This window comes from Falco biarmicus, chromosome 5, assembly GCF_023638135.1.
Source record: "Falco biarmicus isolate bFalBia1 chromosome 5, bFalBia1.pri, whole genome shotgun sequence".
Lineage (NCBI taxonomy): Eukaryota > Metazoa > Chordata > Aves > Falconiformes > Falconidae > Falco > Falco biarmicus.
The window spans coordinates 10,000,001-10,026,274 of record NC_079292.1 but is presented as its reverse complement, the minus strand read 5'-3'; the positions used below and the strand labels follow the sequence as shown (position 1 = coordinate 10,026,274).

The 26,274-nt window shown below is 38.0% G+C and overlaps 1 protein-coding gene across 2 annotated transcripts in view; it reads right to left on the bottom strand.

Annotated features, from left to right (window-relative positions):
• Nucleotides 1-432: 432 nt before the first annotated feature.
• CADPS2 (calcium dependent secretion activator 2) overlaps nucleotides 433-26,274 on the bottom strand; it is a 323,409-nt gene continuing 297,567 nt past the window's right edge. For both annotated transcript variants that reach the window (XM_056341052.1, XM_056341051.1), the window contains 3 exons: nucleotides 23,799-23,906; nucleotides 4,860-4,964; nucleotides 433-1,407 (listed from right to left, as the gene is read on the bottom strand). In XM_056341052.1, coding sequence (XP_056197027.1) covers nucleotides 1,237-1,407; nucleotides 4,860-4,964; nucleotides 23,799-23,906 — 384 coding nt within the window. In that variant the 3' untranslated portion in view covers nucleotides 433-1,236. The remainder of the gene's footprint in view (nucleotides 1,408-4,859; nucleotides 4,965-23,798; nucleotides 23,907-26,274) is intronic.

Genomic DNA, 26,274 nt, shown 5'->3' with positions numbered 1-26,274 from the left:
GCCTTACTTTGGGAACTGAAATCTGTGTTCTTTCTGATTTGTTCTACACCCCCCCAGGAATTAGTCATGTTCATGCAAAAAAACCAAAAACCCCCCAAACAAAAAACCGAAACAAAAACCAAACCAAACCAAACAAAAAACCCCCAAAGCTGCATTTTTGGTAAGTTGTGTGAATTTTGACTGATGAAAATTTGAATTCTTTCCAGGTCATATTGAGGGTATAGAAAATCAGGCAGCAGGCACTCTCTGTTTGTCTGCTCGTGAGGGTTTTTGTTTGCTTTTTTTTCCTTTATCAAGGCATTGTGTCTTTGGATATTTATATATATATATCTGCTCTATAAAAAAAAAAATTGACTATAAATCACTATAGAAACTAAATAGAATAATCTTTAAAAATCCTTGTTCTCATGAGGAATCACGCAACAGTTGAAATGGTTTGAAATATTGAAAACATCTTTTAATTGTAGAATTCTATACAAACTTGGGTAGATACAGAAGTGGTCACGACAAAATGTGTTCTTATTGCCTGAAATTTTTCACAGAAATAGAAACATTGATGGCAAGCTTACTGACATCCAACATGATGAGATACCTTTAAACTTGCAAAATGAATAGACACAACACTCCTAAGTAGTTTGTATGTGTTTGACTGTCCTTGAAGTCCTACTATTTATATACCAACTGCAAAATACAAAGAACCAAGATTAAAATTTTTAATGCGCATCGCATAATAATGTAAAATTAAGCACAAAAAAAGGTAAACAAAATGTAATCCTGAAAATACACTATTTTTTTACCTAGGGCACTGACTTATTCCAAGAATGATTTCTGGTATAGTTGTATTTTAAGTGAGGCACACATTTTGTTTTCTGCACAGGACGTCAATACCCGATGGAGATACAAGAATGAATGGTAACGAACAAAAGGGAAAGAAACATAATCACAAGTAGAACTCAAACTCCATGCCAGTGTTCTTGCAGCTCTAAGCAAAGCTATACATTAAAATATGCTACAACCATTGTTCTGAAAAAGTCCTTGGCACTTTTCCTCTGATAATCTTACTTTCTTTTTTTAAATTTTTTAAAAAAACAGAGCAAATTAAGTTTCTGCACCTATATCATAAGGCAAAACTATAAACGCAAGTACAAGGACAAGTTACTAAAAAAACCCCAAGCCAGAGATAACCCCCACCCTCAGACCATCACACCCGAACTCCAAATGCTTGGTGAAATAGTATCATCCTTCCTCCTCATCACTGTCTTTCATAGTAATGCCCTGAAGTCCTCCCGCATCCGTGACTGATACTGTGGCTTCCTCTACGGTCAGACGGCTGTGAACGGTATCGTAGGTTTTACTGTTCAGTGTTCCCTCCAGCACGCCTTGCAACCTGAAGTCTCGGTAGGTTTTCTGCAGCAAAAATAAAACATCTTGAATCGGACCTGAGCAAGTCTGAGCAGCCTTCTGCTACACGCTGGCTATTTCTAGCATGCCAGTGGAACAGCTTTGTTCTGCCTGCAGTTAGGGACCTATCATCTAGAGTTTGATAAAGATTTTGCAGTCTTGGTTGCATGAAATTCCTATAAACTCTAGAGAGTCTACAAGCCATGCTTTGATGTTATTCCTTTAAGAGACTGTGTTTTGTACTACATTTCTGTAACTGTATGCTGAGTTCTCAGTAACTTCCATTTGTCTCAGTGATTCAATAAAAACCAAAGATTTTTTCTAACAGCATATTGAAATATGAATTTAGCTACAGGTAGTTCTGTCATTTCATATAAAATGTGAATGTCTGACTCTTTCCCCATAATATGATTTTATTGGCATTTATCTTTACATTTATAAGACAAGTGTGGAAAAATAAGATACATTTTAGATCATGGTCTATAACGTAAACATTTCTCAGGTGACTACTTCAGCCAGTTAATTTACACTGTCGTCTACATTTTGACTCACATCTACATCTGTTGTTTGTTTTTTTTTTTTTTCACTTGAGAATGTTTTGTTTCCCTGGTATCCAGGGTTTCTATGAACTAGCAGATATGACTTTCTTCTTTGACTTTCTATCAAGTAAGAATTCTGAGTGGAACTACTTTATTCATTGATGCTATGTTCAAGTGAGCATATGGAAAATCATTTACTCTACCTTCTTTTTTTAAGTTGCAACACGTTTGAAATGATTTTTCCTGAAGTTAGCCTAAAAAGCTGAAGAAGGACAAGTTGCTCTAGTTTGTTTTGTTATTTTGTGTGCACTGTTACTATGAGTTCCCAATGTTTATGGAAGAGAATATGAGAAAAAGAAAAAGGAAGATAATGAAAGGTTATCATCAGGCCCATGCCTCTGCTGGAGGAGACGGTGCACAACCCTTAGGGAAAGAGAAGAGGAGAGCTGTTCTTGTTTCACTCAATACTTCAGAGAACTGCAAAAGACACCTCTCAAACCAGGTAACATTCAGATGGGAGATTTTTTCCTGCCACTGTGATGATTATTTAAACCTTGTTTGAATCACTGCAACTGAGATTTATTTGACTTTCATAGGTCAGCTTCAGAGTCAATGGATGCAGCTTATGTTTTCCTCACATACTCCTGCAAGTACCCTGCCTGGTCTTTTTCAAGTGTCACCATTGCATTCCTTTTTTATAACACTGTGCATTCAATTTCCTTTTATGCTGCTAACAGGTCCTACAGAATTTTTTTTTCAGTTTTACATTGTATTCCTCCCATTCTCAGACCAGCACTCTGGGGTTCAGTCATTGCTCTTCTCTTGACACACTTTTGCAGGATTATAATGTTCACTTCCAAGCTTAATTTTTCATTTCTCCCTAACTTTCCTCTTGGTCCTTGACTCTTCTTCAGTCACATCCCTCTGCACGTGTCTCAGACGTCTAATGATATCTTTATGCCATCACAAAGGCTTTAATGGGAACAAACCATGTTTCTTCTTCTGGTCATTCTTAATAACGCCATGACTTTTGCTGCATCCAAACATGAAAGAATCATCTAGAATCATCTATTTCTTACTCATTCCATGACCTTTAAAAATAAACCTCCCGCTTCTTTTTTTTTGGAATATTTTCAAGAGATGTCAGGGGCAACACAGCCTCCGAGTTTTTCCAACAGCAAACAGAGAAGTGCCTTCATTCACTCTGGAGTTTGGAGGACCTGGGCCTCCCCCTGTGCCTCTCCCCAGCTAGGCTGCAGCAGTGAAAGCTTCTTAGGGTACTCTGCTTGAACCACTGTTTCTTATCTCCAGTCTCCTGAGTTCCTCTTTTACCAGTTCTGTCTTCAACCACCAAAACACAGGTGGACAACAGTCTCTGTCTTCCAGTACATTGACCAGAATGTCTATGACTGACATCATCTTCAATCTTCCCTATCCACAGGAGACGCCATGGAGTAACACACTATGTGCAAAGCAAGCCAGGTGCATGAGCACAGCAAGGCTGCTGCCGTGACCACCGTGTCCCCCCCGCCAGCGGGAGCCTACTTCTTTGGAACCAGGCTGATGGGTGCGCCAGGCAGCAGAGGGAAGGCTGGCTGGGAGTGCTGCTTGTTCACCTGACGCTCGGTTTTGTGAGAGCCTCTTTAAATCTCCCAGGTGATATTTTACTGGTATAATTTAGCCTGCCCATTCTCAGATCTCACTGGGCACAGGTTTTAGCTCCTGTGACACCTTTTTCCCCCCGGAGGATGATAACTCCCTTCACTTGAGAAGAGCTTTAAACCTTTCACAAGTGGCATTCATTTCAACAACAAATAGCAAACTGCTTTTGCTGTTTTGGCTTGTAATATAATGAAGAGCCAAATCCTGTTCCCAGAGAAATCAGTTAAGGTCAAAAATAGCAAAGCTAAGCTTGGTTCAGGGAGCCATGATGCCATCATATTTATGACTATTTGCTTGCATTGCAACTCTCTCTCGCTTTTTTTTTCTTTTAGGTAAGTAAATCCTGAAAGTTGCAGTTGCAATTCTGGTGTCCACAAGTTAAAATGCTTCTGACTTTACAGTCTGGCATGAACTTAAGGAGAAAATATTTTGAAGAAATCAAAGTCACCAGTGACAACAGGTGCTTCTTATTCTGCATTTATACAGATAACAAGAATGTTCAGAGTTAAACAAGACAGCATTAAAAAGGGAAAAAATCTGAAATGGCTTTCCGTCTCTTGCCTAAGGGTGTTAACTAAGATCTGAAAGGGAGTTAGGAGGAAACTTGCTTTTATGGTAGGGTAACCCATAATTGCCTATTTCAAGGTATTTTCCACTTTGCTTACAATCATTTGACATTGGCCAGTGTAAATGACAGAGGACTGGACTGGAGGGATCGGTATTTCTATTGATACTTATCCCGGAGTATGAAAGCTTAGAAAATGTTATCTAGAATATTGTTTTCCAACTGAACCTAGTAAACACATGCACATAAAAAAGAAAATAGTTACTTTTTAGGAGACTGGGAAAAGTGGAGAAATAATACAATTGGGATTAGGGTAATTAAAAAATATCTGTAATATGACAAACAAGAATTTATTAGGCATACCTATATTAGGTATTGCTGGATGGCTAGCAGTAATCTGTTAAAATTCCTGAAAACAATCTTAATTGTCACTGAGATGAGACCAGAATAGGTGACAGTTACTATACTACAAGTGCACATATAATTAACATTAGAGGTTTTAATACATAGGTAGTTTCTTTCTTCTGAAATTTGCTACAACAGAAAAAAAAAAAAACCCCAACCTAAAACTACGTAAGGTTGAAACTTTATTCCACATTACCTAACTTTTAGGGAGATTTATACTTATCCATGTTAATACTTTATCATTTTTCTCTCTTTACTATGCAGTCTAACACAAACAGATTTTTTACCTTTACTATCTTGATGAGAGTCTTCAGTTGGTAGATGTGAAGCTGAAGGTCTAATCTATCAGCCAACCACATGCATATGACTTTCATGGAGCTGCTATACCATTGCTGAAAAGAAGGATAAAAAAACCCCAACACCAAACAACTCTGCAGTATTCATTTAACAGATTTGGTAATGAGGTAATGAAACACTTTGAAATGATCACAGATCAGCACTTAAAGTCAACAGTGATATAATTTCCTGTTAAGAGAATTGCATGGGTCAGTAGGAAATCAAACAACTTGACCTAGACTGTTCTTTACATGAATTAGCAACTGCCATTTTATCTTTCAGTTACAACATTTTCAAGAAAAACAGCGTTATGCACTTTGCTATCTGTCAGTAAGAATGGATATTAAATACACAATTACATGAGAGAATTGACAGCCAAAACAGCAAGGGAAAAAATAGGTAGGGTATCTTGAGAGACAATTTGCGATACCTAGATTTCCTGATCCAGACAGGAAAACAGCATCAGACAGAATATGCAATGTCTTGCTTTTTTCTTTTAAATCACTTCTGTATTAAGCAAAAAAAAATATTCAGAAATCCATGGAAACTGTATTTCAGCATGATGAAAACACCGCTCTGCCCCTCCCAAAATAACCACGTTAAGGTTTTGTTTTACATTAATTATTAATTATAATTACAGCCTACCTTATTTCCTCTTTTTATCTTAGGCATGGGTATGTTTTCCCTCAAAGCTTCACAAACGGATGGGGTAAGAATAAGCTCTCTGCTGTTGGTGTCTATGTTACTGTAAAAAAACGCTCAGATCCAAATAGCTACTATAAATAGTCCTTTCACATTAACTGGATTAAAGGAGATTTTACTAAACATAGTTGTGGCAGTTTTCCTCCCTCTCCTGTAAAATACCAACCAGATGTCATTTAGTCAAACTGTAAAAAGGAAGGGTTTTTTTTGTTTTTCATTTTAGCAGTGAGAGATTAAAAGAGTTTGTGTCGTAGGTCTGTTTCTAGTCTCTTTCCCCACAGGGAAGCAGCTTAAATTCTTTTCTAATGTAATTTCCTGTGTCTTTACAAAATACACAGATATGCAAAGAGAGGAAACTGCACATTTTAAAATGCAGCATGTTAGGCAAGGTATATGTCATGAAGTAATTCAAAGGAAGGGTCTAACATATCTCATTAGCCACCTCTACATTAACGAATAAAATGAAGTATATATTGAAAAAATGAAGACAAATTACGGGCTACTGGATGTAACAAAAGACAGAACTAGAATCTTTTCATCAAAATGTAAGCTCTCTGGAAAAAGCTTTGAAGACATACAGTGAATATATGTAAAGAAACAGTCTCGTGTCATTGTAACTATCAGTTTTAAGGTAAGTTTGAAATAAGATTGTCATATAATAACGGCTTCCATTTATTTTGTATAATGTGTTAAAATGTATTATAATTTTAAATCATTGCAAATAAATTATTCACATTTTAGAGTTTATCCTATTAATTTAGTATTTTACAGAAGTGAACAAACACCACACAAAAGGCAGATAGCTGCACATTTCATATAAGTAATTTGATTTATTCAATAAAATATGGGACTGATCGGATATCCATAAAATAATGGGTTTTTACCACTGACTGACATTCTCATGCTATTACATTATTTCACCCCAAACATGCATGCTGGTTTTGATTTCCTTTATAAGTACCTGCAAAATATTTTTAACGTGACAGAGTTGTTACTAAGTGGCAGCTGTAAACTATATGACATCTGTATATATACTAATGTCTAGAGAATAAAATACAGTTGAGCTTATTCACTCAGGAAACTCTATTGATCTAATAAACATAAACATTAATATGCCAAGCATTCTACCCAGAATATCTATTGTTCACTGCAGTAAGATGAGGTCAGTTATTACATTATCACTCAGACTCTACAGTTGTTAATCTGTAACATAGTAATGGGAAAGAGAATGGTTTTAGTAGTGGAGTTTTCTCAAAATTGATATTCTTCCATAAAAAAATCCAATAACACATCCACAATGTATACAGTTTGTAGCAGGTAGGAAGCAGAAGGGGCTGAAACTTAGTCACACAAACAAATTGCAGACAGAATCAAAAATTCTGTGATTGGTTTCCCCATGCAACACCACTGAATTGTGCCAGATCACCAAGGATAGACCCAGTCCCAGTCTTCTGGCAAAACGTGTTTTGAAGCCCAGCCAGACAACTTAACTAAGATGGATGCAGTAAAAATTAAGACTCTCCATACATATCTGTGATATGCTTGCATACACTGAAAACAAAGCTAAAAAATCAGAGGGAATTAATTTTGCTACTCAAATTTGTGAATAAAAACAATGTAGTATGTTTTATTGACTAGCTTTGGTATGTTAAACTTTCAGTAGAAATGTTTAATTCGGTGATTGTGAAATGATACTATGGTACTTGCTCCTCTGTCAACATACCTTTTCAGAAAAAATATGACTGCTATAGTATTAGAAAAAGATGTATTCTTATTTTGAATTGCCGCAGTGTTTCAAGAAAAATCACATCCAGCATATTTTTAGAGTCCTCCTAGAGGTACTTGTGGGTGGGATTCCTATTCCTTATTAAGAAGTTATGTTATAGCCTTATACCCACTAATTTTGATCACTTCAGGCTGAAGCTGCATAAACATAAATCTGCTGGACTTCGTAAGAAGAGAAGTATCACCCTATCGCTTCTTTCGGAGCCTGTTAAAATGCACAGCACTGCAAATGCCTCTCAGAGGTGGAACCCAAGGCCACACATTCTGACAACCATGAACACGTTACAGAGGCAGGGATGCATCTACTGTGACTTACAGGAACTGGTTGCAAACTCAAAAGTGCTTCGGCAGTTAGATAATGGTCTGGTGATTACAAGTTTTCAAGTAGTAATAATTAAAAAGAAATCCTTCTATCTGGTTTAAGAAAAAGTCACTTTCCCGCTAGTAACAATAGCACTGAAAGGACAATGCAGCTCTTGCAGATGTCAATTATATGGTATTAATGCCATATTCTTTGCTGTTTCCTATGCAAGAATAAAGCAGGAAGTGTTTATTAAATATGTTTTTCACATCAGCATGTAACAGCAGCCAACCACTCTAACGAAAATGTTTACCTCCCTGCTCCCGTTCACTGCCCCCCCGTCTTCTTATTCATAGCTTATCCAGCTCCTGTAAGGGCATGCATTACTCACTTCATTTTCCTGAGATACCTCTTTTAAAGTAAAAAAATAAGAGAAAAGGAAAGGCTAGGGTTGACTCTGTGAGACCCCTGTATTTATTCACACTTATTGTGCATGACTGTAGACTGGTAAATCATATTAGCAGCCCATCTCCCCATCAAGCTGCTACTTGCTTTCCAGCCCTGGGAAGGTTCAACAAATCAACAGGAGCACGGAAAACAGAACATCAGTCTAATCTAGTGTTTAAGGTGAAGTTTTCAAACCCAATCTAAGAAGATCTTTAGAGCAAGCAACAAGCTGAAGGGCTCAGAAGGTGGTATTGACAATGAAAGAGTGTTGAAATATTGAGAAGCGCAGCACTTGTGCATTTTTAATAACAAGAGGGTCAACGAGGACACAGCTCCCTCAGTGCCAATAGTTGCCACACCAGGGCTATAAACGCTCTCAGTTCATCAGATTTCTTAAACAGTTCATCAGCTTTCTTAAACACCCTAAACCCCCTCAGCGGACCTTTAGTCTTAAATTAACAAACCAAAGCAATGAAAGAGGGTGCAGCTTGAATGGCCAGCATTGATCCCCAACGGGGCTCGGCGTGGCTACAGGCGTTGAAAAACTCGCTCCATTGTCGGGAGGAATTGACAAACCTCCTCGCCTAAATAGTCCAGCTCAGGCGGGCTAGAGGCACGCAGCTGTAAAGGGCTCCCCTCGCCCCGCTCCCAGCGCTCACAATGCGCCAGGCATGAGCTCTTTGTCAGGCCCAGACTCTGCAATTTTCTAACAAGGATTAAAGTTGTTTCTCGGCAGGGCCAGTGAAAAGCGATTTAGCAACATACCGTGCTTTCTTCAGGCAAGTTAAAGAGAAGTAGTTAAGGAATTTCATTATTCTGTTGACCAGTGGAAATACAAAACAAATATATTAAATATTCACCATCTTTCTGGGTGCCTGAGCTATAACATTCGCCAAACGGTTCAATTAAATATAACACTTATCGGCTGAAAGCCAGCACTTCAGATTTATTTTTGAAGTTTTATAAAAAGGTGCAGCTGTTTGCCACCTGGAAGGAGGCTCAATACATACTAATACACAATGCTTTAGTCCTTCTAGGGCTGTTATCCCTCATGCCTGAGACACAAGACCCCGTCGAGTTTCTGTATCTTGCCTGCTCTTGATAAATGGGCTCTGTCAAAATGCTTTTTCTGCAGAATATGGCAGGGGGAACAGCTTTTCTAGGAACCGCATTTTATCTTCCTACCGAAGCCTTTATTGCACTATTGATCAGGAATTGAGTTGCTCAGACGACAACGGGATGTTTTTACTTCCTCCGGCTCTACTTTTCCTACCAGAAACAATAACAAGTATTCTTCTCACTGAAGAAACTGCACATCAAAGGCAGCATAAGCTAAAATGCATAAGAAAGACTACGAGCATGTTGAATATTAAATGCTAAAATGCCTAGTTTTTATTAAAAGGCAATGCTGCAATGTTGTTTCCAGATTTTGATAGCTAGCAGTGTGCACTAGCAGCGCACCAAGGAACTTTTACATTTACAAAAATGTTGAATGACGAAAAAGCTATTTTTTAAAAATGCAAACAGCAAAAATTAGAAAAAAGTTCCTAAGTTTCATAATATGTTTCCCTCCTTGCAAAATATGAACAATCACACTGACTTCCTTAGTTGAATGTTAATGAGGGAAACAAGTGTCATTTGTAGCGTCTGGAAACACTGAGGTTTAGAAGTTATAGCTGTATTTTCAAGTTTAGGTATAGACATCATCCACTTAAATGAGGATTTTTACCTGAGTAGTGATGAGTTCATACATTCTTCTGAAGGCTGGGAAGCCTTGGTAAACTCTTAAAAAAACCCCCAAACCTGGGGGAGGATGTCTTAACCTGTGGGCCACCATGATACATCAGAAGGTATGTACACGCAGGAACACCAAAATAAGAAATCAAGTCAGAAGAAGTAATTAACATTCAAAATATCTTTATGTTTCTGCAGAAAAGAAAAATATTTAATTGCAGACTAAAAGCCACAATGAAGCAGCATTGCATAAGATGTTTATGCTTTTTGCTCAGGTTTAGGTAGCCTTTTGGTTAAGAAAGCCTGAGAAAACTTTGAAGGTCGGAGCCGCTGTAGGTAGACATAAACAGAAAATGTAATGTTTCAACATGCTGAAATTTTGTTTGTACTCTCTTCCAAGCCTATCAGTTCTGCTTCCTGACATGGGCAATTTATGAACCGGTTAAAATAGCAATTTCTTCTAATGGAGGGAGACCAGAACTTGTTGACTAGTGAGGTAGTGCCTTCCCACCAGTCCTTCTTGTATTTTCACTCCTCTGAGAGGAAGAAATTACTTCCCCAGTGACTTTTCTTTTCTATATTGCACTGGTCATAGATGTGCACCAGTCTGTGAGGCACTTCCAGCTGCATTTTCAATGAGGATAACTGTGTCAGTGACCAGCAAAATGAAGGAACAGAAGCTGGGGAAACCTGGGAGGAGAGAAAGCTCTCATGCAAGAGTTTTCCCACCCCACAATTAGCTCCACGTGGCTTCATGGTGACAGCCACTGTCCTTCTGTGACATATTGTCCAACCCCACAAGGATGTGGTTTCTTGTTATACATAGTCTCACAGTGCCATAACATAAAATGTTCAGCTAGGTTTGACTCTGAGCACCCAGGTTTACAGTGCCATCCCTGAAAAAATACTCTTACCAAAATCCAGAACTTTGCCTTCATGGGAAGACCGTGCAAAGGTGATAGTGTGTGCGTGCGTGTCTCAACGTTACTGTTCTGCATCAACAGAGAATTCTTTGTTATTGAGATGTGCTTCTACAGTAGAGACGGTAAGATTCAGTTGGCACAAGTGGTCAGTTAGCTGGCCTCTGACTGTAGAAATAGAAATCACACCATGTCCAGATACAATGAAGTTTTCAAGGCCACTTGTAGCCTGGCTATTCTTACAGCTACCCTAGTGCTTCTGGCTGTTTGGTTTTTGGCAAGGTAGTAATCTTTCTGTTTAGGACATCCAAGAAATTTATATTATTTCTCTGAAACATGAAAAATTGACCTACCTTTTGATTCAAAGCACTGCTATGACTGCACAAAAAAATTTATGTGGCATAAATTTCATAGCCGAATGGATATGGGGGAAACAGCTGACATTAGGACTGTGCCAAGAGTTAGAACTGTAGCTCCATTTTATGGGCACTGATCAAGCACTACTTCACCTATGTGTTCACTTCCTGTATATTTAATGTATTAGGACACATTACGTTTACTAGTATTTAAAATATATGAAATACAATCCATACAAATATTAAAACTGAAAGGGTATTTTAACGTACTTTAGCTTTCATCCAATAATAGTATATATCCTTTAATATACAGACAGCAGACCAGGAAAGCTTAGGGGGCTTACTTTTGCATTTTTTCAAATGTTCACAAAGTTCAAAGAGAATACTATTGGTTCTGGAGGTCACCATGATGCCACTACATTTATTCCTTTTGCATTTTTTTTCCCTAGGAATTTTCTTTTAAAAAAAACTGAAAGAAATGAAGATTAAACTAAGCAGTAGTGGAAAATACATCAAGTTAGCTTTGTTGGAACCATGGGATTAGCAGACAGTACAAACGAATGCAGCCTTTTCCCTACACCAAAAATCAGATATTTAAACCCCCTTGATCTGGAAAATACAAATTATTAAATCAATATTGTCATATGAAAACCCTCTATTTAACTCTGCTCCTCATTTTACTGCAGTTCCTTTGCACATTTTCATCCAAGGACCTGTCCAGAAGTCCCCCCTGTTGCTGGATCATTCATTCCTGCTGTAATGCTTCCAAGCCCTGGGCTCCCTCACGTGCTCCTACCTTGCACAGAGCCCCTGACACACACCTCTTCCACCCCACCAGTGTCTTACACTTCTAACGTTCAGCACCACTTATCAAGGCATTTTCCTGAAAACGTCCCAGGCTTTCAGCCAGCTTCCATATTTTGCTTCCTCCTCTAAGCCTGAAATGCTAAGCCGTGTTTTGAACTTCGGCTTTGGAATGTGCAAAAATGTTTGTAGCGTTAAGTTTACAGCTACATGTACCAGAAAAGAAGAAGTGAGAAAGAAACCAGATATTACCGTCTGCTTCAACACTCATACTTCTTGTGATACAGGGATCAGGACCAAGATTTCTTTAACTTGGTCATTTCAAATTCCAAATTGTTCGGGTACATTTTTTTCTGCTTTTTTTTCCCTTCTTCCTTTTTATTTCTTTGTGTCTGTGTGATTGTAGCAGATTTATTAACTTGCCTCTTGCACTCTTGCTTGGCTGAGGAAGAAAGTTTTTTTTTCCTTCCAGTGGGATTCTTCCTTTGGTTCTCTTCTGCCTTCTTTGTGCCATTACTCCAATGAAGCTCTCAGGGAGCTCAAAAAAAAATATTTTGTTTTTCTTAAGAATGACTAATTGATGAAACAAACACTTTAGTCTTTAGTCAGTCTCATCCCTGCCTATTTGAATGAAGGACTCACACTGTCACTCCCAAAGCCATCAGGAGAAAAGGGAAAGGAGCTCAACAGAAAGAGGAACCCAAACCTTGACAGAAAGACCCTGTTCAGCGGACTTACGATGACAAACACGTTGACAGTTGTTGGATAGGATGTTTTGGTAATACAAGGAAACAAAATTAGGCAATCAGTAATGAGAAGAAAAGAGAACGAGGATCATTTAAAAGCTTATTAAACATCTTTGAAATTCCTAGGCAAAAAGGACATAATTCTAAAATAACAAAGAACATCTAACATATGAAAAGACTGCCTTTTAGAAGGAAAATATTTTTTTCATATTTTAGGCTTATAATTAAAAGCTGGCTAGTTGCTATGGAACTGCTGCCAACTTACAAATAAATATCACTTTTAACACAAAATATACAGTACTCATTTCTCCCTGTATTGTATAGTGGTTGCCAAACAGCAATTTACAATATTTATGCTACTTTATAATGTTTGTGACCTTCATTTTTTTCCTGTCTTCTTCACATATGGTAGATGCGCTGGGAAACTGGAAGTTTGCAAAATTAGACATGCATAACTTCCCTCCGTATCTGGACATATGTAATGTTGCTGTTCTGATTTCAAACACTAGGTAATAACATAATGCTCATGACTGTGAGAGACTAACAGCAGTTTCCCTGCTCCACTCTGGATATGCAGCATATCTGCGAACACTACTCCCATAGGTTATTCTGGTGCTACAACTCTCTCGAGCAGACACTGTCAGTCTGGCTACGCGATGTGTTGTGTTGCAGTTTGGGGTCTATCTGCAAACATCCTCCAAGGCACAGAATGGGGAACATCACTTGAATGACCTTGAAGTGAAAGCTAGTGTGGATCCTTAAAATAAACAAATGAACATAATGCAAAACAAATGACCAAGTTGTTACACATTATAATACTCGCCTCTTGCTGTCAGACTCTGGTTTAAAAACCCTACAGATGTGCTTAGCTGCAAAAATGCTAAGCAGTCTTCCCAAGCTGGAAGCACCTTCTTTATGTGGAAGAGCTGAGAGAGCTGGGCCTTTTTAGCCTGGGGAAGAGAAGGCTGAGAGGGGATCTTATCAGTGAATATAATTATTTTAGAGGCGAGTGTCAAGAGGATGAGGCCAGGCTCTTTTCAGTGGTGCCCAGCGACAGGACAAGGGGCAACGGGCACAAACTGCCACACAGGAAGGTCCATCTGTATATGAGGAAGAACTTCTTTACCTTGAGGGTGACAGAGCACTGGGACAGGCTGCCCAGAGAGGCTGTGGGGTCTCCTTCTCTGGAGACATTCAAAGCCCACCTGGACGTGTCTCTGTGCCACCTGCTGTAGGTGAAGCTGCTTTAGCAGGGGGTTGGACTAGATGGTCTCCAGAGGTCCCTTCCAACTGTGACTATTCTGTGATTCTGTGTAAGTACATGTGTAACATTTTAAGGTTAAACAGATCCACTCTGCCTGTAAGGTATGTAACTGAGACACCTATCTCTGCTTTTGCCCATTTGTCTGGGACTTGGGAGTCCCTGGAGTGAAGCACCGGCTGAGGGCCCACAGGAAGAGACCTACTGTGAATGCATCTCTGCCTTAAGGTGTGTTTATTCTTCATCTCTGCACCATGTACCAAAAGTGAGGTGGACTGAAGTTGAGCCAAAGTCTGTGTTGTGGCTTTTACACTCATGTTAGTAGCTCTTGTGCTAGAGTCTTCTATTTAGACTCCCTGCTCCATGTGGAATGAAGTCAAGTACGTATTTTAATTAGAGTATTTAAAACATCCTGCGTTCCTCTGGATGAATGTTTTTGCAGGCAGCTCATTTCTTTCCACCTCAGCAATCTTGACCCATCATCTGCCTACCCTGTGTGTTATTGCAGTGGCATACGATGGGGCTGGGCGCAGCTGTGAAGTTGATCGGGAGTTGCACAGTGGTGGAGCCACTCCTCTCCTATGCCGCATCGACTGGGCACCACGCTGAGCAGTGCTAATGTGGAGCAGAGGTCCACCCTCCTGCCTCCCTCTTGCTTCTCTCCTCCCCTCATCTCTCTGGAGAAAGTGTCCTTGGACTGGACAGGTGCCTGGTTTTCTCCTTTCCATCTCTGACCCTATTGCCCATGTGCACCCTTTCAGCTATGCAGATTTTACAGCTGTGTTACTTTTTTTTTGGAGCCAACTTTCCTGTGCATTATTTGTACTGTTTTTCTTTCACATTGTAAACAACTTTAGTACACTACAAAGGATAGTCAATGCAGTGTAAATTAATACAACATACAACAAAACACTTCCAAGTTATTTAAAAGAAAACATCTCCATATAGGTCAACACTTTTGCACATTTAAATCAGCACTAAAGCTTCAGTTCCCTGTGATCAAACAGGTTAAGAAGCTCTTTCTACTGACGAATCACTGACTTTGTTAGCGCACTCTGCAGCATCCTCACCTGGTACTATTTTGATTTACAACATAGCAACCTCTTTCTGTTACTCCAGACTCATTATAGTACAACTAGATCATTCTGATACTTTCTGGCACTATTTTTCTTGCAATATGATCAACGATGTGGTCGTGCATCTATTCACAAACACTTAGGCAGAGTTTTGCTTGATTGTCCTTTTTAAACTAAGCTTGATCCAAATGAAATACAAGTATAAATATCAAACCTGCAAGTAAGGTTTGAGAAGCCACAAGGTTCTCCTGCTGTTTATACGTGTGTGAATTACAGTACATCAGGAAATCAATATTCCCTAGATGGTGCTTGTGCCTGGCACTTCATGGTGAACAAACATTAGGTAAGACAATATAAATGGTACAATCCTTATTGATTTCTCTTGACTGTGTAGAATGTGAAAGCTGCAGCCACAGTTAACACTTACTGACAGACTCATCTAAAGTTTCAGTGCTATTTTATATTTTTATAGTTGTCCACGCTCAATTGATTCCATTAAGTTGCTAGACACATTTCAAGCCATCTAGATAAGAAGAAAAAAAGCTGTGCCTGGAATGAGATGCTGCTACTTTGTGCCTAGCAGGATAAAAAGGTTAAAGGACTAAATTGTGCCTGGATGTTGGAAGGAGTTCTCTTTTATTTGATAGAATTGTTATTGTTTTTAGTGAATGGATACTGTGAGTGATGGATAGATGCATTTAACTAAGTTAAATAAATGAATGAACAGTATAGACCAGAAATGTCTATGGGGAAACTGTACTGGAAGCTCCCAATGTTATAGCCCCTCCCCAAACAAACAAGCGAAAACCCCTCGTAGTTCCACCCCTGACTGATAAAATTCCCTAAGAAAAAAAAATCAGATGGGCTTTAAAATCTCGAGTTTGAGATTTTTTTTCATTTTTTTCCTCTTTTGACTCATGATGCACATTTTAAATTTTATTTTTATAGCAATTTATACTTCTTTTTTTTTTTTCTTCCCCAAAACAAGTAAGCTTCTCACACGAGTCAGAGAAATTAGGGGGTAGGACAGCATAAGAAGTTCTGAATATCAGGATATGAGATTTAATGCCCTGCAAAATAATTCTGTATTTCCCTTTTATATCCAAAGAGCCCTTTTAGCAAGATATCAGAATATCTATTTCATAGTTTATTACTCCCCCCGCTGGGAAGATTTAAATAATATGATTGAATTAGTGTGAAAAAGGTGTCAGACATCCATTCCATGAATACAAAATGCAGACTGGACTATGGGATACATCATGTCTCGAGAAAACCCTTTTTCTATCTTTTTGGGCTGTTTGGTACTCAGCAAGATGGAAATTCAGAAATTAAAAATGACATTAAAAATGATAAAGTGGGAAATGTATCATATAAAAACCATATCAAAACCAGCCATCACGTTACAGTTTCCTCTAGAGAAAACACTGGCAGCTACAGTGCAGAACAGCTTACAAAGTGCTGAGTATTCTGATCCTGAAGCAGCAAAACCTGAAGCATGTTTTGCTTTAAGTGTGTTGTGGGCCTATTGATTTTAACAGTACTGAGTTTTGCTGGATTAATAGCAGCATAATCTGCACTCTCCAAGAGTGGGCACTCCTTTTCTCAGCATATTCCAGGGGTGTGTGTGTGTGGGGTGGGGTGGGTCAGAAATCACAGAAAACTTATACACTATATAAAATCAGGTGGAGGTTATATTTTTCAGTTTTCAAATGTACTGTTGTTGAATTACAGAGATTTCTATCTCCAAAAATGAGGTAAATCTACTTGAAAACATCATGAACAAGTTAGTGAACTGTGAAAAGACTTTAACAGTAAACTTGCAAGGTGTTGCTTCCATCTTGCAGAAGAATTTCACATATTTGAGCATGTTCATGTAATTAACTTTTTCAGTCCATATTTGGTGACACTGCCTGTGGTTTTCCCTAAAATTCTTTCTTTTACCAAAAAAGACATGACAAACTGTTTTAAAATTACAAGAATGTCTTCAGATCAAGAGAAAACTGCAGAGAGGTTCTCATATCAAGAGCTTTCTATTTTCCCTATAAAATATTAGACATAATTAAAGGTGAGTTAAGACTTTGGTGAAAATCTAAAGAGCATCGGCGAATCTGAGCACTGCTCAGCTTTTCAATTGCTTTTCTACTTCTCAGTTCTTTTAAATGGTTTTCTATGGCAGGAACATTTTTCTTAATTAGTCACAGCTAATTAGTGTTCTGGCATAGACGAGTAATCAGAAATGTCAGAGCTGCAAGGCTACATCTCCCTAATCCTTTGATAATAATTTAGCCTCCTGGGAGGGCCTCAAGCTGCGGTAAGTAGTGGCTGACAATAAGGCAAAATTAGGTGGGCAGCAGACCATTAGGATAGAAAAATAAAAAGCACTACCAAATCCTGCTGAGCACCATCAGGCAACTAACTGCACTGCCAGATGAGGTGCCTGTTTAAGCCTGTGTTGTTAATTAGCTGATTCTACCAGACCTGCCACATATGTCCAGGTGCATCATGCAAAGATGTGTATTTCTGGGTTTGCGCCAAAGGACAATTTTGCACTGTGATCAAATTTCAAGAATCTGAGAAAGAAGCCTGCATATTTCTTGACGATTATTCTGAGTTATCAAAGAAATAAGAAGATCAACAAGCTACAATCCATTTTTGTTGAGTCTCTTTTAAGTAATTAGGCACGGTCCTCTCACGTTTCTCAGAGGTTAATACAAACACAGCTTTTGATTCAAATGTGGCCTTTAACTAGTTCTACCTAGTCTGAACTTGCTGAAGTCACCTTGGCATATAGTCTAGATCAAAAAGTAGACCTTCTGTCAAATCACACACTTGCAAATAATTACGTAACAATGAAAGCGAAGATTACTTATTAAAATTAATGTGACAGGAAGCAATTTGAGAATGAGAAACCCCCCACACAATTGAAGTTTTCTAGAAAAACATTGCTGAATACCAAACACTACAGTAATGGTGCTTTTGAGGTAGACATGGACAGCACAAGGAGTTGGCGCTACAGAAAACTCACATGTAAGGTAAGTGTTCCTCTCAGCTGTGTGACACCAGCTGAAGATTAGCTCACTCGCCAGGGAGAAGCACTTGCACATTTTTTACACATTTTTTGTAAAAGGTCAGAAAACTTAACAGAAATGATGCAATTGAATAATGTATTTGCTAAAAATGTACTTGCAGATATGATGGCAAACAGAAATGACTCAGATGAGTACTTCATATCTCTATTTAGGCATAAAATGAAGTATGTGACATAGTAATCTTTGGAGAATAGTTACTACCTCAAATATCCTCAAGTACATCATCGAAGTTAAATCGTCTATCCCTGCTACTAATGGAAAAGAAAAATAATGGTTGTGATGTGGGAACACTACTAGCATTTAATTAACATTCCAGACAAAATACAAGCATTTTTATGGCAGAAAAAGAGTGTCACATTACACCTGAACTTTTGAAAAATAAAAGCCAAAAGCAGCTACGTAAATCTGGAGTGCTTAAGCATTTATACCACTCATAAAGATGTTCAGTTTTTTTGCACTCCAAAGAAAGTTGTACGAGTTCCCTGACCTAAACATCTCTTACACTGCTTGTTGAACTGTTACTCTGCATGAGGCCACAACCTTAAGGCTGTTCTCCTACATGAGTAGTCCCTGTGAAGTCAACAGGACTAGTCAGTCACACCACACCTGTTTAACACCCAGGAGAGATGAGCAATCAAGCCCAAAGTCAACATCTGCTAACAGGTGCCATCTTCTGCAAGATAACGAAGGGACCTCCTTATCAACGCTGACCTTTCCAGGATGCGCACTCTATTTTGTGTGTTTATGGTACACTTGTGCACAAGGTCCCCAGAAATTAAAGCCTAAAAAAATTAGAAAACCTGTAAGTTGTATCAATGGCTAAACACTGATGTGTTAAAACTGTTCTCTTAAACTATTCTTTATTTCTCAAAGCAGCAATCAATTAGTGCATAAAGATTTCATTGCCTATATAGTCTTAATAAAATTGAAATCATACATCTGTTTACCCTGTAAGTTTTTAACAATAGACCCAACACAAATATAAAGTATAAGATAATGCTCTTAATGGCACATAAACCAAGAAGGGCTTTGAAGGAAAAATGCCTGAAACACTTTTTTTCAGTGTTCAGACAAGTATATCCATACTTCACATGCAATTAACAGGTACAAGAAAGTGAGAATCTACCCAAGTGGTACTTAGAAACTATACATTACTACAGAAAGTAAGTATTGTATCGCTGTTTTAAACAGTGCTTTATGCAAAACGACTTAACTTTTTTTAAGCTGGTTTGTTAATAAAATTCCATTTTGTTTTAAAGAAAACAGTTTTTCATTTGTAAGTCTAACGTAATTTAAAATGCCTAGGAGTTCAAGACTTACTAGTCCCATCTTGAAAATTCAGGTAGAATGAATCTAAGTCTAGTGAGTGATGATAACCTGGCATGTTTATGGACACAGGATTGCATTTATTAAGGTTAATGGTAAAACTGCCATTGATTTTGACAGTGTAGAACCAGCCCCCACGGGAATTTCATAGTTGGACATTTTTTATATCTGCTGATTTTATGATCAGATACATGGCACTGTTCTTTGATAGGCTGCACAAATGTTCTTATATTATCCATCAAGCAGATTATCTTTATGAATGAGGGGCCTTAAAAATAATCAGTAATATTTGAGATTTATTCTAGGTTTGCGTAATTTTATTCTAAATACTTCATTTTCCCACTCACCAACTGCTACTTTTACAGCCTTTTCTGAAAATAAGTATTTTTCAAACACTGGTTAAAAATAAAAAAAAAAAGTACAACTTTGCTTCTAAAACATTTTACTAAACATTATTTTAAAAAATGATTAAAAAATGGTTTAAGTGATTAAACTTTAAAAAACGTTTCCGTGGGTGATGCTTTTAATTGTAATTAAAAAATGTAATAATTAAACAAACACTGTAGTGCTTGTGTTCATGATATAGTTGTTATACATTGAATCTACCTGAGTCACTGCAGCGTTAATGGTAGAAAATTTGAGTTTATTAGAGAAATTTGTCCCAACATAACTTCATTGTCTTAGTTTACTCCAGTGGAGTAGGGGATTGGAAGGAATCACATGGATCATTCTCTGAATTAAGCCTTCAGGCATCATGAACATGGAGTAGACATTTAACACAGAACTACTGCAGACCATCCACACGTACAAGGCACTACAAAACCTTCCTAGTGCTCTTTAAGATCTGTGGTGCTAAAAACAAGAGAACAAACAAAAATTCCCCCCACAACTATAAGTTGCTACAGCATGACAGTAGGAGATAAATGTCCTGAGGTCCTGTGACGGGAAGGAATTTGGTAGGTAAAATTCCCAGCTGATCTTAGGAAGAAGACCATGTCCCAGACCACAAGGGAAGACAAGAAGTCCTAAGTGCCTCTGACAAACTGACCAAGCAAAACCTCTTTGTGACTCTAAATTTGATGATTAATTTTAAGAACGAGAAGAGGTACGCTGACAGGGGAGAGACCAGTGGTACTAGGAGCACCAAGCCATGCTGTTCTGCATTGGTTCTGCTGCACGATCAGCAGAGGTACTGAAGCATAGGATTTAAATGGTTTAAAAATGGTGCAGAAAAAACTAGCTGCCCCGTCTTCTTTTGAAGTCCCCTGGAGATCTGATCCTCTCTCATATGTAAGGATTCATATCACAAGCTTAAAATGCCATTCTCCTGATTTTCACATTTTGTATGGCACGGCACTGCTTTTCCAGGCTTACCAAGCACCACCATAAAACAATGCCATTTTTAGTCTTCTCCCTGGTTTGAGACTTCTCAGGTAGATAGAAAAAACTTCTAGCCTTAACACACTATGACCCATTGGCAGACATTTGTACTAGTATCAATACTATTCTTAAATTTAAATGATCTTTGTCATGTACCTTACTTCATATGATAGGCAACCCGTTCTCTTGGTCACTGTAATAGCTGTTAGTATACAGCAGCTCTGAATCAAGCCAATGAAATCTGCGCATAAATAGTTTGTAACTATATATTTCTTGGGATTAAAATAGCATCCAAGGCCTGATCTCATCTATATTTATAACTAACACTTGTAGCGCACAGAACAGTCTGATTTTTTTGGTGATTCTGGATGAGGTGTTTCCCTGGCTGAAGCACAGACATGCACTTCTGTTTCGCTTGGCTGATGATTTCTTATCTGATACAATGTATTTTAATGGGAAATCAACTGTGATCTACAACTGCAGCCAGTCGAATGGCTTGAAGTATATTTACATAAAAAGGTAAATATATTTTATTCTTTCTATTGAAATATAACTTGATAGAATTGAATTTATAAACAGTACCTAGTTTTTGTTATATCAGTTATTCAAAAAACTCTTCAAAAAACCATGGGCAAAATCTTACTCAGTCGTGCTGTTCTAAATCTAAGTTAGTCTCAGGAAAAACGAGTTAACACAGTGAGATGCCCTTGTTTGAAATTTCTGCATGCTATGAGCTTACATATTTGTTAACGCATTTATCTGAAACTGTCCAACCGGTTATACCTCCTAGTGTGATGTTATGTAGAAATGTGACACCACCATATATAAAGAAAAGTAAAGATACAAATAGATATTTGACACACAGAATACTTATCATATACATCTCTTTTTCTTTCCTTACAGCTACAAGCATTGGCCACGACAGTATACAATACGTACTACCGAGTAAAAGGGGAGGGAAGTGTTTCTTTGTCTCAAAGGCAAGTGCTATGTCATGACTTGCATCCATAGAGGAGATGTTTTCTTGAGCTGAAGAGCCTGATTGCTGAAATGAAACTTGGCAGAGGTCACTGACCCATGCTAATCCAATTGTACTGAGGCCCTGTCCTTGGGTTAGCGCTAGTTGGCCTAACCCAAAACCATGCCAGGAACCATGCTGATGACTTAATGGTATGGATGATCACTTGCTAGTTCTTAGGCCTGTGCCCAGGCCCTGGCCAGTTTACTGCTATGGCCATAGCCTAAGGCTTCGTCCAATCCCACTACATCAACAAAGTCAATGTGGTCTCTCCACTGAGAGTTCGACTTGGCCTTAGGCACATAATTTTATTAACGTTCAGTAAATTACAACATAAGCAAAAATAACCTCAAAGAAAAATAAAAAACAGAAACTTGAAAATGAAACATATGCTTGCAGATTCAGTGCAAAAGCAAACTGAAGCAGAAGTTGCTAATATGGTTTTAGTACTTTGTGAAGGTGCCAGCTGGATGGATGATAATTTTTCTACCCCTGCAGGGCATCAAAGCTTTTATAAAATCATTCTTTTCACACATATTAGCACTTAGCTTATTAAAACAGATGATACTTTTTTTTTGTAAAGCTGCCTGAGAGTGTCTGGAAATATAAAATCTGAGAGATAAGTCTCATTTTGACCACCCAGTTTAACAAACAACAAACACTGACATGACATACCATTGCTGAGAGTCTATGTTATGGGACCTTCTGTGACTGCCACAACTGTAGTGTCACAGTAAAGGCTGTGAATTGCTGTTATGAAAACATTTGCTGTAACTTGCATAATTAAATGAAACTGCCAGCAAAGCTTTCTAAAATACTTCAGAGATGACACACAAATAAATACATTTCGAAGTCTGTACTATGTTCCAGAATTTGTTTTGTAATAAATTGCATTGCACAGTGCCGGAGATGACTTCTTTCCCTGTTCAAATTCCTACGTAATTACAAGTGACCAAGATCACTGAAATGTAAATTGATCCAAGTTTATAATAAAGTTAAGTTTTGTTTTAGACATGTTTTACATGTGTAGTGCTTTGGATTTATACAGAAGGTACAGTTTCAGTTGCCTACAGCTTCTCTGTCGGACAACTCAGAAAGGGACATGCTAGACATAAATTAGTGCTCAGAACTTGAATGAACAGAAATATGCTCAAGACTGTTGCTAGTAGCCTTATAGGAGAGCCTTGTATGAGGAAAAGGTATACATTAGGTAGAGTAGGTGCTAATTTCTAACAAAAAGGAGAAATCACAGTAAAAGGAGTGGAGGCAGGCTGTGGAAGCCAGCATTGAAGCTGAGGGAAATTACTGCAAAGATACAGCCTGGCTAGCAATGTGTGGGCCTCGAGGATGAGGACAAGGATTACTCTGAACTTGCAGAAGTGGGATTAGAATTTTGAAAATGAATTTGACAATTTATTAAATGTTTGGTCAACTTTAAGAAATTACAAGTCTTAAACTAAAAATCCATAAAACGAAATTATAAAAGTCATGCCATGCAAGTACCATGCAAGTACAAACTTGTAGATGTATCTGGCATAACTGGACCCTTGCTGTACATGAGCAGGCAGTGATCTGTATAAGTTCTTTATTTAGGGAAATTAGGTCTGCAATGGAGCCCACAAACAACACCAATCTAGCTCTCTCCATTAACAAATCAAAAATCAAAAGATGAAATAAAATCGGACTACTCACAGTGGAAAAATGACTATTTCAAATAATAATCTTCTACCAATTTTATTTATGCCTTCTTGCCCTTACGAATTTCATGCAGAAAAAGTTTAAAGAAAGGCCACCTTTGACAGTTGAAGATGGTAAATAACAAGCGAAAGAAAAAATGACCAGCAGAGAAGAACATTTGAATGGCTTGTTGAATACCATCAAAATGCAGCTTATCTCTTCTGATGTTGTAGTGACACCAGCAAGCTTTGCAAGGGTAGTTACTTACATCAAATAACTTCTCTATGTACATTTCCTCATTGACCTTTTCTCGAAGTATATCCTGGTTTTGTCGAACAAACATAATGTAGGTGTCTGCTAGATCCATCCCTGGTTTCTGTGGAGACATAAAGGGGAGAAAGTAGTGGGAAGGGAAGAAGACAGACCACTCAACAACCGAGATTTGTAAGAAGTTACACTTAAACATAATGAACTGTGTTACAATGTTCACACATACATAAACTGTATTTACTGAATCTGCTGTGAATTCTGGGTTAGTTACCAAGTTCAGGAGGGTTCACTATTAATAAAGTTCTCAGTGTTATAATTTATGGATGCTTTGAGTCATAAATCTACATTGCCTTATGTAATGGAATGATGTCTTGACTCTGGTAAGGTCAATGGCAGGCAGACATTTCCCCCTTTTTTGTTAGTGAGGCTCTCATAGCTGCTCCCACCCTCAAGGTTCAGATTCTGCTATCACATTTGGAAAATGGTTAAAAAAAGCATCCAGTTCCTTTTTCATTGCCTCATCGTTGCAAATTGCTTCCAATGTACAGCTGAATTTTTTGTTTGAGGTTAGCTCCTACTCAGTGATTCAAACTAAGTTCAAGCATTCCCCTGAGAGCAATGGCATAAAAAGGTTGATATGACAGTAGACCTGTACCCCTGTTTTTCTGAAAATGTTGCACTGGCACAAGCAGCTCAGAGGATGACTAGGGAATGAGCAAGGGCTGAAATGTTTCCCTTCTTGTACCAATCTGTGTCCTTATGAACAGCAGAGTAGGCACAATTTTCATACCGCACTCCCAAACACGGGACAGGTAAGGATATGTTGTGTGTGACGCTATGTCATGCCAGCCAGGGTGGTGGCTGAAACTGCTCTCTCCTGCTCAGCTGGGACGTCTGGGCCTCTGTAGCCACAGTATGTTGTTCCACACTAGAGCACGTAACAGCCTGTAGCATCCCCTCTCCTGGCAGCATCTGTAGCGCTGATCAGGATCTCACCTTCCTCTAACAGGAACCAAGAATGAGCACAAGCACTTTGGAAAGTCTTCTGTAAATGTCCTCTGTGTGAGCAAGTTTGTGAAAGTAGCACTTGCTCCCAAATAATAGTTTTTAAAGTTCATGGCATGCAAAAGAAGGCTAAGTTTTCTAATAGTTTACAGTAAGCCTTAGCTCAAAGCTGTTCATAAAGGATTCAAAATTGTTTAAGACTACTCCGTACAGAATAATTAACCGCTTGACAAAAGCAGTTATACCCAGTCCCTGAATTCAGGGACTTAGAGAAGTCAACTCTATTTCTCAGAAACCGTTATTGTCTGAAAACAGCATACATACAAGGCTGTAAGAGTAAAACATTTAGCTTGTTTTAAAGGCTTGTATGCATAAACATGCTCATATAGTTCAAATATTTATATATAATTTTATATTAAGGCTTCCTTTCTAGTCTACAAGTGGATAACTTAATTTTTCTCATTCCTTATTATTTTGTATATAATATATTATAATGTATATGAACAGGTCTGAGCACAAGCAGGAAGGTGCAACATGCCCAAACTAATACCTGTCCAAACCCAGACATTTCAATAACAGGACGAGAGCATTCTCCCCTCAAAAAAGCAGTGAGTGAAACCTCCTGGATCATGAGCTTCATCTCTTTGTGCCTGAATCTACTATGGACACATATAGGAATACGATCTAAAATAAGATTTTCTTTTTCATTTATACATGTGCATCAATGGCAGTTTCATTTCTTAAAAATAACAGCTAAATATGGAATGATGGCTTGGTTTAACACTCTCAGCATCTCCAAAACTCATACTGAAAACCTGAAATTTCTCTGGCACATGTCGATTAGACATTCCAGAGGCAATCAAAGCTCATTTCAAAAAGCTATCACATACACACAGGCCTACATGAAACTCTTAAGAGGAAAGCAGAACCATTTACACCTCAGTTACACATCTTGATACTAAGCATAGAAATAAAAATGTAAGATTACAATAGATAAAACAGTTTTCTGTTGGAAAATCTGGTTCACAGAAATCAATAGATTTCCTTCATAAAAATGTGCCTTCATTGAAATGTGACCGAAATGTTTTTAAATTAAACAACAAAGTGAAGGAGATTTAAAAAAGAAAGCTCCATATCTTACCTTAGTGTCCTTATTTGTGATGGTACAAAAGAATACAACCAGTGTTGAAACCCTATCTACTTCCTAAAACCTGATAGGCAATTTAGAGGAATTGGACTAGTTTTAACTTGGAGGGATAATGGTTAAATATTTTGAAAACTCATGGGGTGGGTGAATGATATAATCTAACAAATGAAAGGCTGATTACAGTTCTTGGAGATACATATTCAAATGTATAAATGAATCCTCCACCAAATGCTAAAACCTAATGGTTTTTCAATTCATGCAGTTTTTTCTTTTGTTAAGTTCAATAAGAAATGTTCATCTTGCAGACAGCCAAAGCTAGAAA